The sequence below is a fragment of the Vipera berus genome (assembly GCF_964194415.1).
Source record: "Vipera berus genome assembly, chromosome: 1".
Lineage (NCBI taxonomy): Eukaryota > Metazoa > Chordata > Lepidosauria > Squamata > Viperidae > Vipera > Vipera berus.
In genome coordinates, this window is record NC_138202.1 from 339074148 (window position 1) to 339089226 (window position 15079).

General features: G+C 41.5%; 1 protein-coding gene and 1 long non-coding RNA gene across 2 annotated transcripts in view; one reads left to right on the forward strand and one right to left on the reverse strand.

Annotated features, from left to right (window-relative positions):
- The window catches only part of LOC308659467 (maestro heat-like repeat-containing protein family member 2A), a gene marked incomplete at its 5' end in the record, with an annotated part of 41288 nt that overhangs the window by 1324 nt on the left and 24885 nt on the right, over positions 1 to 15079 (reverse strand). Inside the window, 13 exons of the mRNA XM_081313084.1 lie at positions 75 to 140; positions 437 to 539; positions 1280 to 1420; positions 1636 to 1791; positions 2765 to 2963; positions 8332 to 8486; positions 9812 to 9964; positions 11385 to 11506; positions 12897 to 13014; positions 13231 to 13335; positions 13588 to 13695; positions 13808 to 13912; positions 14865 to 14948. Of these exons, the coding sequence (XP_081169210.1) occupies positions 75 to 140; positions 437 to 539; positions 1280 to 1420; positions 1636 to 1791; positions 2765 to 2963; positions 8332 to 8486; positions 9812 to 9964; positions 11385 to 11506; positions 12897 to 13014; positions 13231 to 13335; positions 13588 to 13695; positions 13808 to 13912; positions 14865 to 14948 (1615 nt within the window). The remainder of the gene's footprint in view (positions 1 to 74; positions 141 to 436; positions 540 to 1279; positions 1421 to 1635; positions 1792 to 2764; positions 2964 to 8331; positions 8487 to 9811; positions 9965 to 11384; positions 11507 to 12896; positions 13015 to 13230; positions 13336 to 13587; positions 13696 to 13807; positions 13913 to 14864; positions 14949 to 15079) is intronic.
- LOC308663790 lies at positions 6065 to 8226 on the forward strand. The gene is made up of 3 exons (XR_014025493.1): positions 6065 to 6250; positions 6406 to 6834; positions 8061 to 8226. It is a non-coding gene; the product is annotated as an uncharacterized lncRNA (long non-coding RNA).

Consider the following 15079-nt stretch of genomic DNA (forward strand, 5'->3'; position numbering starts at 1 on the left):
CAAGTTCCCTTCCAACTTTTTTATTATTATTATTACCTCTGCTCTAATCAAAGAACTTTGTGTACAATGCTCACCTTGTAAGAGCTGTTCTACATCAAACTGTCCAAGATGCTGGGTTTCCACCTTCTCTACAAGAATTCCTAGTATAAATAAAAGAAAGAGGCCTCTTTCTCACAAGACATAAACGTGCATGCCTGCAGTATGCAGATGTGGATTTCACAGTCTTAAGCTAAAGTGGAATTGAGTAGTTTGAAGATCAACATGCGTGAACACCACCATTAGCTTATACAGAATTGGATAGGTCAGTGCATTGTAGCGAGCCTGACGACAGTCTTCACATAATGTGTAAACCAGGGTACCACGTTATGGTTTATTCAGTTTTGTTAACTTGGGCACAGGGTTACAGTATTTTGGAAATCTAGCCACAATGGCCTACCTGCCAGCTTGCAAGCCATAAGCCTGATTCCTTCCCAGTTACAACCTATATACTGAGCCACCTCTGCCATGACAGTTTCCAGCAGCAGTGGGTTTCTCTGAGCCTAAGGGACAAATGAGAAAGGCAATGCAGGAAAGAAAGAAGAAGAAATTGTCATCTATTTGGAAAGTGTGACAAGGTTTTCTTAAAAAAAAAAGAAAAAATATTTGAAGGAAGGGAGGCATGATCAGCTTTGAAAACAATCTACAATGTGTTGAAGCAAAAAACTATTTTGTAATAATATATCAATTTACAAAAAGCAATCGACCCATTCAACTCCTACTTAACCTTGAGAGCCTCATGGCCATTAGCTCAAGTCCACTTTGGTTTGAAGAGAAGTTGATAAACATTTACAGAAAATGGAAGCCAAAAGATACCTCTAAGTTTCTTCCTCAGGACTGTAGAAGTAGTTTTTACTCATTGTTTTTCTTAAGTACAGGTCTCTCAGTTGACCCAAAGACTTTGTTCAGAAATATGCTTACCAAGCTGAGGTAATGGTATGGCAAGTACATTTACGCAACATACTAAGCTTGATTGGCATTAATCTTGGAAAGATTTTCTTGGGCTTAGCACATTGTGTGAAACTTGCTCAGTTGATTGGTTTAGAATTCAGCTTAGAATTCAAATGTGGAATGTGAACTATCACTGTAATTAGTTCAGCATGTGAGGTAGTAATACCTAGTAAGAAGATCTGCAAAGACATAGGAATAAATTCATATATGGTTGCCACAAGGAACCTAGGCTTAAGTTTAAGCTACCTGGCCATGCCAAAAGAGATTGCCTGGCTCAAATTTTTCTGCTTACCAGCTGTTGACAAATTCTGTCCATGAGGTGAGAATGTTGTATATCTAAAAGGTCCACCAGCAGTAATTCTGAATTTGTACTTTTTAAGAGTCCACACAGACCCAGGAATGGAGCACATGCGATAAAGGCTGTTTGGCAAGCCTAAGCAAAAAAGACAGGCAGGTTTACTATACTACATCCCTTCTGCTACTTAGACCCAAGCCTCCTAGCCCAGGAATGGCACTCTGCCAGCCCAGTACTGTATTACATTTCAGCCCATGCTAGCGCAATTGAAATCTGAAATCTCAATAGAAGCCCTGTTGTGGAGGGACAGAGTGCCCTGCGCAGAGGAAAGGTTGTATTGTTCCCAAGCAAACCTGGGCCACATGTGGGCAAGGATCATGGAAGTGTAACATGAGGGCAGCCAAAGCACCTCCCACTTTCTTGGCAAAAAACTTGGAAAACCTCAGTGGAACTGTCTTGGCCAGTTCACCAAGCAGCTCAAAGGCTGCAGCACGGACAGCATCATCTGCCTGCAAAAGAGAGGAGAAATTAAGCCCATCTTCAGGAAATAAGGTTTCCTTTGACAGCAGGAAACTCAATATCCATTCCCAAGATGGGTTGGGGTAGAACCAGGCAATTCCTCTATTGCTAGAAGATCAGGGGTGCACAACATATGATATGCTGAATACATGTGCCCTTCCCCAAGTCTACTCATGCAGACTTCTTGCTTCTTTCCTGTTATCAGTGATATTTCAGTGGGATTTACAATTGCTGCTGGAAAATTGTTTTCACAATGTCGTTTTTTCGGACCTGTCAAACTCTTTCTCCTTTTATTTCATATAAAATATGGGAAAGTGTGAGTTGAAAGAGGGGAAATATCTGTTTATTATGAGAAATGGAGAATTTGTTAAGGATCCAGCTAGTACCAACATTTATGGTGAATGTTTATAGTTTATCACTTTATTATTTTGTAGTTTGGTTGCCCCCATTAACATGTTATATTTATCATTTTATACTTTGATTGCCTCCATTTCCCCTTCATATTCCTCCTGCTTCCTCTATATAACATCCCAAATATTTCACTGACTCTAAATGTAGGCTTCAACCTTCCCCACAAGAAAGGTGGAATTCCAGTTTCATAACTGAGTAGAAGTATTCCTATAATGAGTAACTGATTGCAAGATGTTTGTTGTCATAAGTTGTAGTAATAGTGGTGGGTTTAAGTGTCTTCAGGTAAAATTCAGTAAAGAGGAGGAGGAGGTGGGGGTGGGGGTGGGGGAGGAGGAGGAGGAGGAGGAGGAGGAGGAGGAGGAGGAGGAATAACTGTTGTTTTCAATGACAACTAACTGCTGGACAGCAACCAAAAGGGAAGACTCTTCCTTTCTAACTCCACTTATAAACTCCCTGGAGAGAGTTGGAAATATAATGCTGGTTTAGGACCTGGTCCAACATTTTTCTACTAAAATAATAACAGGAGAATGATCCTTCTGTGGCCTAACTTACATGCTGGAGATGCACACAGGCTTGGCTGACCACGATCTGGAAAGTACAATCTGCAGGCCACTTCCCAAGACATCTGCATAAGTTGCATAAGGTATGTAGACTTTCAGTGGCTAATTCTGGGCTGGAGTTGTCATGCAGAGCTTGGATAAGAGGCTTCAGCAAAGCTTTCTGGTACTTCTTTGCCTGTGAAACAATTCTTCTATTTGTCAATGCCTGGACTGCCTTTATCCCCTACAATCCACTTCTAATATCTATTATTAGCAGAAGGTATTTAAAAGTAACTAACAGATTGTGGAATGACTATTTCAGGTCAATATGATAACCAGAAGCTCTTTTCCCACTAACAGGTCCAGTGTGCTACTGTCCGTTTTCCTTCCCTTCTTAGTAGTGTCCTCTTTCTTTCATCTTTGAGAACACACCTTCTTGGACTCCTCTCCCTTTTGGGTTATTCCTTCTTCAGACAACTTCTTTGTTCTTTATTTGGTCCCCCTTAATAAACAGCTCAGTCAAGGGCAGCCAAAGATTGTGTTGCCTGGCCAACCTCCCTCTGAGAAGAGCAGCTCAGCCAATCACTGCCAACAAATCCATATTTATTAACGCAATCCACAAAGTCCCTGTTCCACTAGAGTATGATTGTTCCTCTCCCTCACCTTCCTGTTTACAACAAGATGCCTCAGTTTTGCACTTTCTGGCTTACCTCCTCTGGAGCACCCTTTGCCATGTTCCCCAGTCCTCGTATTGACAAGATACGCATAAGATAGTTTCCATTTTGAACTTGGGTTAGTAATAAATGCAAAAGAAGGTCCAGCGTTTCTGGTTTCTTCAGGAGAGGATGACCTATCAGCTGGAACACCAAAATGACAGTTACTGAATTTTCAAACTGGCCATTGGAAATGGATGTTTTAATAGTTCATTATTTTTCCCCACTGAAAAATAGTAGAAAAAAAATATATATATACAGTATATTTCTTAATTATTTCTACAATGGGACATGATTTATTGATTGTTCCCTTTTCTACAAGACTAAGGCTATCACACCCCAGCCCTATGTTGCCATTTCTCCTACTTCTTTTGTCTTGCATTGCCTGAAATAACATCTCACCTCTGTGCAGAAGATCAGGCTAAGATCTCTAGATGTTGCTCTGGAGGACTGCAGAGAAGAATGGAGACGAAGGAGTAGCCCATCTAAAAAGGGGTTCTTTGTGTGCATCAAGGCCCTGATGAAGGAAGCAATCAAGTGCCAACTAACTTGGTATCAAAGGATCTGTCTCTTCTCAAAATTACCCCAAAACTGTTTTCCCCAAATCTTCCAAAAGCTTTCTATTATAACTCTGAACCCTTTCAACGTTCAAATATGACAACTTTGCCATTACTTTGTGTAATTTCATTTTCATCGTATTTCAAATTCCAAGTTCCAGGGGTGAACGTGCTAGTTCAAAGCAAAAGACATTGTGGAATTGTTTTGTTTTTACATAGAACTTCAGATTTTAAAAAAACGCTGAGCTCAAATCTAAACCCTTGGTAATGGCAAGACCTTACCAACTTAAGAACATCTATCTTAGTTCTTTGGTTTACTTGTAAAGATCTAGAGAATGACTTTTCCTGTCGTGAGTAAAAAAAATGGAAATTTCCAATGTTAGGGAAATGCCCCTTACCTTGCCAACAAGGCCACACCTTTGAGGCTGCTACTGGGGTCCCTCAGGAAGTTCCAGGTCTTTCCAGAGTTCAGTTCCTTTGCAATTTCTGGCACAGCTCTGCTGAACACAGCCTGCAGTACCGCAACAGCCAGCCTGGAATGCAAAGGACACAGCAGGGACAGAAAAACAATTTGCAAATTTTATTCATAGTAATCTGAATAAATCAAGATGGAAAATATCTACTCATCACCAGAAGTCAAGTTCAAGTCAGTGGCACCTAACTGTCCTGTAGCCAGAAGAGCAGCCACAGGGAGGGGACAGACAAAGAATGCATTTGCAGAATAAAAGGGAGAACCTTACGAATTTACAGTAACCTTCCTCATCTTAGTAACCTCTGTAAAGGCTGGGATTAAAACACACAAATTTTCTTTCCATTTGACTAGGAATGTAGATAGTTCCAAGATATCTGTGTTTCAAGTCAGGGAAAGCAGATCTACAGATTGCAGCAAAAGGCAGTGCTAGGTGAATCCTCAGCTTCTAGATTTGAACTACATCTTTTTCTTCTCTTAGATTTAAAGCTGGAGTATAAATGTAATTAACCTGCCAAACAGGCCAATCTTTTCTGGGCAAGTAATCAGGCAAACAAACTCAGATCCCAAATAAGAGATATGATTGAATGAAGGCAAATTGAATGATTTGATTGAATGTTTTGAGATATGAATTTAAAGGAAAAGAGATCATAAAGCAAGCAGGCTTCAGTTTTAAGAGGAAACTGTTTTACTTTATTTCACATTAGAGATTAATGTGTATCCATTTGAATTTAAGGCATTTGCCTTTGTATACAGATACTAAATTATTCTCAAGATTTGAATTATGTCATTGCAGGTATTGGATGCTATGAGCACAGACAACATTATGTGCAAGATGCCATCTGCCAATCACAGTTCAGCTGCCAGACAGTCTTGCCCCCTTCACTCTGGTTCCCAGATGAACATATCCATTTTCCACTTCTTAAAAAGATACGTATTGTTGTATTTCTGTGCCCCTCGCATATTACTGATGGTGATATGCCAAGAGTTCTGCATTTGGGCTCCTTGGTAAGCCAGCATGCTATAGGCAAGCTGAATTCCCCACCCCAAAGCATAGATTTCCCCTCTTAGAAGCAGGAATTGCAAACAAGTGCGAGGGTATTGATTTTTGTTCCTGCTCTTGCTATTCCCTTAATGGCATGAGAAAAAGGAACAAGGCATCGGCTGCAGCTTCATTTAATCAGAGCAGGCTTACTACAGTTCTTTATCAGATTGAAGCCCCATCTGGAAGAGCCATTCTAAGTCCACATTTTATGTTCCAGCTTTACAAATTATATTGAAAATGGCAGCAGTTAGACAGAAATAAAAAGAGGGAGCATTCACACAACTTGAATGAACAGCAAATGCTTAAAACTACAATGGCTCCATTAAAAGTCCCACCAACAACCACCCTATGGCAGAACAGGGAAGAGGACAGGGCTGGTTCTTTCATGCCTTTCCACTAGAAAGATCCTGGTCCTTCCTATGGAACCATGCTTTTTTAAGAGATGGCAGGAACGCACCTTATCGCCCAAACCAAAGACCCCTGCCATTATCAGTGCAGCAACACCGGTAAATACTGTAATAAATATTGTAATAAATTAATAATTAAGTAGAAACACAACTAAGCAGCTTAATTATTGCTAGAAGAAAACCATGAAGCCATTTCCCCCAGATGATTGTCAAGAGGCCTCTTCTCCAGACAACAGATTGCTAACCAATTAATGGCTGCTGGACAGTGGCACACAAATCTTCAACATCTTGCAAGAATCAGATTGCAGGTAATGAAACTTTCCTGGCAAACATGTATTAAGGGGGGAAAGTGCCAGAAACGTGAAAGAGAGGGGTTTAGAAGAAGCCGTCTACTTTTAGGAAAGGCACAATGTTACCCGTGAGGCGTCATGTACTCTGTCTCAAGTCTCCCATTGCTTTCTAGAGGAGAAAAAGAGAACACTGGCATCTTATCATCCTGATCTTTGCTGAGCTGCTGCAGAAGAACGTAGCACAGCTCTGTCAGTAATGGAAACAACGTGGCAGAACCATCCAAAGCCAAGACTACATCCTGGAGAGCCTCAAGACCCTGAAAAGGACAGAGATTGAATGGAACATCTGAAGTGTATTTGTCTTGGGTCAATCATTGGTCCACCTACCCCTGTATTGTTGACCCTGGCTAGCAACAACTCTTTGACAATGCAATTCTCCCAACTTGTCAAGAAATGAGTTGTCTAGTCACTCCACGTTCTTCCCAGACATCCGCAGAAAATCAGCTTCCCCACCTTGGATGAACTGATTGTCCCTCACTCTCGAGTCCAGAGCTCTCACCCAAAGGCAGCTGCGGGTGTCATTTCTTTCCATTCTCATCCAGGTGAGTAAACACTTCAAGACAGAAGGACCACTATTTTTATAAATTGCAAGTGATGCCCACAGCTCCTTCTTTACTCTGAAGATAGAAAAAAAGTTGACAAGTTAGAGCAATAGTAGTCTGCCAGTCCAGTACCAAGAATTACCATTCGTGGATATTCCCAGGACCGATGTCCCAGGAGGAGGGCAGCTGGAAGTCTTGTAGTCAGCTCTTGGAAACAATCCTAACAAACAGCACAAACCATGAATACTAATACTACCTTTATTGTAAGGTTACAGTAAAAGAATCATGCAAGTCTGAACGAATATCTCCCCTACTCCTCGGCTTTACAGTCCAAGACAGTAGGGAGAGTGACTCTTGTCTGACCATTGCCTAGTGGTCATCATCTCCTCCTCCTCCTCCTCCTCCTCCTCCTCCTCCTCCTCCTCTTTAGGACCTCAAAAATTTTCTGCTCTTCCACTTTACTCTTCCTACTTCTTGGTTGGTTCTTTAATAAGCTAAGTAAGGAGAACAAAGGTGGCCTCTACATACTATTTCTTTAGGGTTATGTTGATTGATATGGTGGTGTTAGACTGGAACTGGGAATTTTAATATGACCAGGGAACTCACTTGGCCCTGCTCCAATCTCCCAGTCCAACCTACTTCACTGAGTTTATGAACAGAACATGAGAACAACTCCCATTTACAATGTCTTGAATGCCTTTGATGAAAGGCAGGATATAAATTAAAGCAGGCATTAAACAAAGAAGAGGAAGTCTCCTTAGCCAAGGAGAAGAACTTGAAAAAGCATCTTGTGCCAAGATTTGCCTCCATTTTCGAAAACATACATAATAAAAAAAATGGTGATGGGTCATTACCATTATAGAACACCAGCAGGATGCATGACATGTTATAAATGAATTAACAAAGAAGGGAGATTTCTGCTCCAGTTGCAATATAAATAAGTGAAAAATATGTAGCTTCCCCCAGCCTTTGCTGGGTTACAGAGTAGGTTACAGAGTAACAGAGTACAGAGTACAGAGTACAGAGTAACCTAAAAGGATAGTTGAGTTCTCCTGTAATTCCTTGGCATAGATCTCAATATATTGGCTGGATCCTCACAGCATGCTAACCTAGGTTAGACTAAAACAGGATGCTTCATAATTGTTGTGGATGTAGTTATTGTCTTATTATATTTGAATACAAGTAATTTGGTTGCACACCTATGAATGATGTTTTTCTTAACCCAGGATCAAGGTTTAGCAGGTTATGTGAATCAATTCAGTGGATGGATGAAAAGAGACAGTCTCTTTCCATATTTGAGATCGTTACGACTGCTGAAGCAGAAGGAAGACCTACAATGACATTTTTGTGTGAAACATAAAATGTGCGGAATATAAATGCTGAAATATCCAGGATTGTCAGGCAATAAAAATACAACAGTAACATATTTCATTGATTTGTGACCACTCCATGCCTTTCTACCCAAGGGTTAAGGCCAGCCCTATGCCTACCACTCACTTGTCTTGAAGCAAGGGTTGCTCCAGGAGAGAGAAACAAACTGCTTTGCGATGATGCTCAGCCAAAATGCAGATGGCCTGGGCCAGGAAGTGGCGCTGAGCTGAGTCTTCAGAATATTGCCAAAAGGAACAAATGATATCTACGACATTGTGAACCTGAAAAAGGAGAAGCCATCATTATCAAGGAAATTATATCTGCAGGTTTTTCTTCATGACTGGAATGTATTTAGATAAATGTGAGCCTAAAACAAATTAAGTTTTATTCTTTCTAAGAAAGCTCTATAAAATACCCCCAATTCACCAGCAACTTTCAGTTTTAGAAAGATGCTAATATCGTAATCCTTCAGGATTAAACCTGCAAAGATTTTGACTTGGTAGCAAAGTTTAAATTAAATCCAGATAAGATGGAGGTATTTTTGGTTGACAGAAAACAGCTGCTACTGGAAGTCTTCAGGCTAGGAGTGCTCCTTGATCTACGTAGGGGTGTCAAACTGCCGGCCCGTGGGCTGGACACGTCATCCAGAGGCCAGGCCCACCCAATTGCTGGCAATGGCAAACTGTCCCGATACGTTGCGCGACGTCATGTGACATTGCGAGTTTGACGTGTCTGACAGATACTTCTGGAGTCCCAGATGGCAATCAGGGTAAGAAGTGCTGACAAATTCATCTCATAGACATCCTGTGACTACATCTAAGCCAGTCATCCCAAAGGTGCTTTTTCAAAAGGCAACTGACATTTTTTTTCCTTGAAGACATTTTGCTTCTCATCCAAGAAGTATCTTTAGTTCTGAAGAACTGAAGAAGCTTCTTGGATGAGAAGAAAAATGTCTTCAAGGAAAAACAAAGTCCAGTTGCCTTTTGAAAAAGCACCTTTGGGAAAGCCATGACCTGGATGACTGAGAATCTCCATAGATATCTAAGCCAGTTGGATTTGGCAGCAGTCACACACGCTTTAGGGACATCATCAATGTACCTTCCATTGGGCTACCTTTAGATGTACCAGAAATTGGAGCCACCCATTTGAAGGAGTACCTGCCTTAATTTGAACTTGTCTGCACCTATAAGGTTAGCAGGAGAAGCTCTTTTAAAGGTCCTCACTTCTCAGTCAGTTGGGCAAGGGTCTATGTTGTTCACAAACTATGCAATGTGTTCCTTGGAGATACATTCAGACCCCACTTTCCTCCTTTTATAAAAGGTGTTGAATTCTTATTTTAGCCATTCTTTTAGAATTTGAATGAGATAAGAATGTTGTCGTTTTTTATCAGCCTTAAGAAATATACAGCAGGGCAGGAGTAAAAATTTCCTTGCCAGCCAATTGTTGCCAGCCATCATCTGATCAAGGGATGGACAACCTGTGACCATGCAGTTGTTGAATTACAACTCTCAGCACCCCTCCCTATCAGCCAAACTGCTGAAAATTGCATTTGGACAAGATCCAGGTTCGTCGCTCTTGGCCTAGTTTCTTCAGATTTAGGCTTTACCTTGTCTTTTAGATCTGGCTGTCGTTCCTTCACAGCCATCTCAAACCACAAGAGGATAGCCTTGTCACAGGCACTGTTCACAGTCCTCAGTTGCTCCAGCAAAGTGTGCAAGAAGGTTAGGATTCCTTGGACAGGCAGGACACAGCTGACAATCTGAATCAGGAAGGAAGGAAAGAAGGTTCAAAGCAGCTTCATTTTAAGCCAGAGCTCCATCACCTCATTCTTTCTTGAGCATACACTATGAACTCAGACTGAGCATGGGCAGAACAATTTTCCCTCTAATACATCAAGAGCTTTCGAGGATCCTGAAAGATCTCTTCTACCTCACACGGTTTAGTTTGGATCTGCAAGCCCAGACATACCCAATTATAAGTACTAACTCTATTTTAAGGCTACATTAACAGAATTTTGCAAGACTAAAAGTGTTTTTCCCCTCTTCTCGTTTTACTCTCCGGAAAACTAGGGAGGGTCCCTTATGAAGTGCTTCCCTCACTCCTCTCCTGGGTACTGAGATATCTTTTACATGATGGTTGTCTGGTTTGTGGCTTTTCCTCCTGTCTCCCAAGGTCATTCTCACATATCACCACAGTGGAAGATTCTCATATTACACTGTGTATCCAACTAGGCCACAGGTCTGCAACCCGCGGCTCCGGAGCTGCATGCAGCTCTTTCAGCCATCTCCTGCGGCTCCCAGTCCTCTGCCATGTGCAGTCCAAAAAAAAAAAAGTGGGACTAAAAAAGTTCAACCAATCAATTCAAATATGCAGGGTAGGTGCATATCTTGCCTTGGCTCCACTCTTCAGTCAAACCCTGTTCTGCGCATGCGCGCATGTACGCGCATGTGCACACATTTTTTTGTGGCTCCCAGTTTTTCCTTTTGTGAGGGAACCGGTTCCGAGTGGCTCTTTCACTGTTTCAGGTTGCTGACCCCTGAACTAGGCTATAAGTGATCTGACTCTTCTAAAACAAATTACCAATTTGGGGGGTTTATTTTCTCCAAGTCAGATGCCTATTTTTGAACAAGGTTTTGACAATCTTTCAACACTAGGTGGGACAACAAAACAAAACAGGCAAGATCATATTATCTAAATGGGCCAGGATGAAAATTTCATTTTGTTCTGACTGTACCTACATTTTTGAAGTTTTGTTGAAGTTCTGAGAGCAACTTGGGTGCCCCCAGTTATGTGGACTTCAAGTCCCAGAATTTCCAGCCAAAATAGCATCGGCTGAAAATTCTGGACGATAAGTCTACATATTTAGAAGGTGCCCCAGTTGGGGAAGACTGCCCAAGAAACTTGATGAAAAGCTGGTACCTTCAGTTTCTTAATCTATACTAATTCTATCAGCAGCAACACATACAATATGCTATATCAGGTCCCTTGCTAAAAACTGACAACTCTCTTTAAAAGTCAGAGAGAGATGCCATGAATTGTTCTCTACGATATCTCAATGTTGTGAAAGTCAGTTCCCATAGTCCTCAGCAATCATCACTTTGGCAGTTGTCAAAACATCTGCAGGTATTCATGCACACAGATATGCAGTCACACACAAGAAGCTGTCCAATTTTTAGTACTTTGGCCAACTGGAGAGAGGCAGTGTGCATTGTCTCAGTACTCTCACTTTGAAGGTCCCTTTGGATGCAATACAATCGCTGTTGGTTGACACGCACTTTTGGTTTACGCAAGTTTGTGGCTCCTGAAGGAACAAGGAAGGAATTGGCTGAATACCATGCTCTGTTATTTCATGTTGTAGATATAAAAACATTCTCAATAAGTTTTAATAGTGTAGTAAGGATGTATCAAAATTTGAAAACTGATCTCCCTAAAACCAAGGGAAGGACAATGAGGCAATGAACTGGCATTTCCATTGCTAAGTGAAGCAGATGTCAAGCAAAACATCACATGACATTGCTTAGCAATGGCAATCCCAGCAGTCTCAGTTGCCGTCATTAAGTAAGGACCTCATGCCTCTCCTGCCCTCTACAAATTGCCTGTCCTTCAATTTCCCCTACTTGTCTATCTACCTCCTCCATCTCCATCTCCAGGAGCCGTGGTGGCGCCGTGGTTAAAATGCAGCATTGCAGGCTAATTCAGCTCACTGCCAAGAGTTTGATCCTCACCGGCTCAAGATTGACTCCGTCTTCCATCCTTGTGAGGTTGGTAAAAATGAAGCCAGATTGTTGGGGGCAATAAGATCCCTTCCAATTCTATTATTATTATTATTATTATTATTATTATTATTATTATTATTATTATTATTATTATTATTATTATTATTATTATTATTATTATTACTATTACTATTACTATTATTATCTGACTCTGTAAACCACTTAGAGGGCTGTAAAGCACTGTGATGAAGTTGAAACTCAAATCCTTTGGCCACCTAATGAGAAGGAAGGACTCACTGGAAAAGAGCCTAATGCTGGGAAAGATTGAGGGCAAGAGAAGAAGGGGACGACAGAGAATGAGGTGGCTGGATGGAGTCACTGAAGCAGTAGGCGTGAGCCTAAATGGACTCCAGAAGATGGTAGAGGACAGGAAGGCCTGGAGGAACGTTGTCCATGGGGTCACAATGGGTCGGACATCACTTCGCAGCTAACAACAGCAAAGCACTGTGAAGTAGTATATAAGTCTAAGTGCTGCTGCTATTGCTATCTCTGCTCTTTTGGCCACCCTGAGCAGTAGGGATGAGATGAAAAGGCCACTGTGTTCTGCCACCATCCCCACCACTTTGCAGGAGCCTAGAAATCCTTCCGGCAGAAGGATTGGAAAAGGACTGGAAGCTGCGATGATAGCAAATGTGAGCTGGTCACCCAAGCATCCCAATTTTCATCATGTCATTGTGGAGATGTCATGATGGTTTTAAATGTGAGGACCAGTCATAAGTCCAGTTTTTCAGCAACTTTGTAATTTTGAACGGTTGCTGAACAAATGGGATGTAGCCCAAGAACTATCTGTTTTGAACATCGGCTCGGCACAGAATTCAATGGTCTAGTGGTTTGAGATCGCTGAATGGTTCATTCACTGAGGCTGCAATCCTATGTAAGTTTACACATGCAGAGCTCTTCCACTGTTAAACTCACCTTGGATGTTTAGCAGGAGTCTAATGCAATTACCAGCACCATGACGAATGGTGCCCAGGGTGTCATAAGTGAAAGGACCCAACAGTGCCATCAAGTAGCTGAACTGGTTTTGAGAGATCTGTGAAAGATTATTTTTTTAAAAAGCAATGGGTTGGTAAACTTTGGTTCATCTTTACAGAATAAACCAGTTTGCTGGAAGCAACTATTCCAAAAAGCTACTTTTGTGAAACTTGGACCAATATTCATGGGAGTGGTTCCCCCAAGAAGAGTACATACCCCCTGGGAATACTTTGCTGGGCCAGGCTTCATTTGGCAGATGCTGGGCCATACTCACAGAAGTGTTAGTCCTCTGGCAATAAGTTTTCAGTAGATGGACACCAAGCTGCATAGCCCGAGCACGCTCCCATTCATGCTCTGACACCAGCCAGTAGCCCAAGAGCTGTGGAGAAGATGGAAGGCTACATCATCATCTGCCATTTAGGGTTATTCATCAAATTTAAATGCAGATTTAGCACCAGTAAAAAGCGGTGTTTCTTTATACAGCAAGTATATAATTTGCTGTTATGTAGCAAACTAGATAACTTAATGGAAGTCTAAATTACTGCTAGTCTTGATGACACTATATGCATTCTTTTGAATACTAGGCAGTAATATTGAAATAAGCATGAAGTACTTCTCCTGGCCAACTCACCTGGAAGATCTGCTTGAACCAATCTGAAAAGTCATTCTCTCCTGCTCCTGGCTCCAGTAAGGTCTCCATCAGCTCTGACAAGGAAGTCAAAGTACCAGTATATAGAGTCTGAAATACAGAAGACAAAAGCACTTATTAGTATAGAAAAAGCAGGGGATTGCAAAGACCCTAACCCTCTTTCTTTAGGGAGGCACCCTTACCCCACAACGTAAGTACTTACCTGACTGGCACCTTCTGCAACCCTCAAAGGAGGAAGAGCAAAGACGTAGCTCAGACAGGCCTCTGCCAGCTTCCAGTTCTCTTCAGGGCTCAGCATTTCTGGCACCTTGCTGAGGATACAATAATACTCTGCTTAAAAAGCAGTTCCTTGAGAGTCTCACTGGATCCCATAATATGATCCAGTCGCTTTCCTTTCCTTTCCTGTATCAAATATCTCACCACAGGTTCCCAAGTCAGACAAATCAAAAATTCTATGTGCTGGTTTATATGTCCACATTCCCCAGCTGATGCCAGTTATAATCAGTAGACAAGAAACAATGGATGGAAACTGATCAAGAAGAGATGCAACCCAGACCTAAGGAGAAATTTCCTAGCAGTGAGAACAGCCAACCTTGTCTTCAGGAGTGGTGGGTGCTCCATCACAGGAGGTTTTTAAGAGGCTGGACAGCCACTTGTATGAAATGGTATAGGCCGGGTCTTCTGCTTGAGCAGGGGATTGGACTAGATGACCTCCAAGGCCCTTTCCAGCTCTATTCTGATTGATTAGTTAATTATTGTGAATGCCTACATTTAGAACATTTATATGACATCCCAAAAGTAAAGGAGTTTTTGACAGCATCTCATTTACACACCTATCAGCCATCAAATGGACAGAAATAGAAAAAATGCAAGTTCTAGACATTAATTTCTGAATTGGTGAGTGGCAGAGAGAGGTAATGTCCCTTCTTCTGGGTTCACATAACAGCTTCTTTTACAGTTCACTTAAAAACCTACTAGCTGCATCACAAAATATCAAAAACCTGAATCATGGTAACATTGGCTAGCTTTCATAAGCTAAAGATTGTGTTAATTCAGTAATTTAGTTTCAGATATTGTCCAAACCCAACCAACGAGGGCTTCTTATTATCTGGAGGTGAGGATCTGGCATCTGTGCATGCTTTAAGGCATTTTGTGTGCCAGAACTAAAGGTAGGCTATAAAATCTGGTTTCCCAGTCTTTATTTGGACTCTAACTGATCCATGTAGGGTTGACCTTAAAAAGGGCATAGCAATGGCTACTTGCCTCAGATGCCGAAGAGCAACCATCACCTGCTGACAGACAGGAGTTACAAGCACCTCCAGGGACTCTGTTTTAACAATATTCTGGAGAAAACAGCATAGGAATGAAATAAATTGGGCATTGTTTAGATTGGGATCATTCTGTTGAGTTCCCAAGCAATTATTTCTCAGTAAGGAACATTCCAGAATAAGCAGTTGGGGTTTTAGGCCATAAC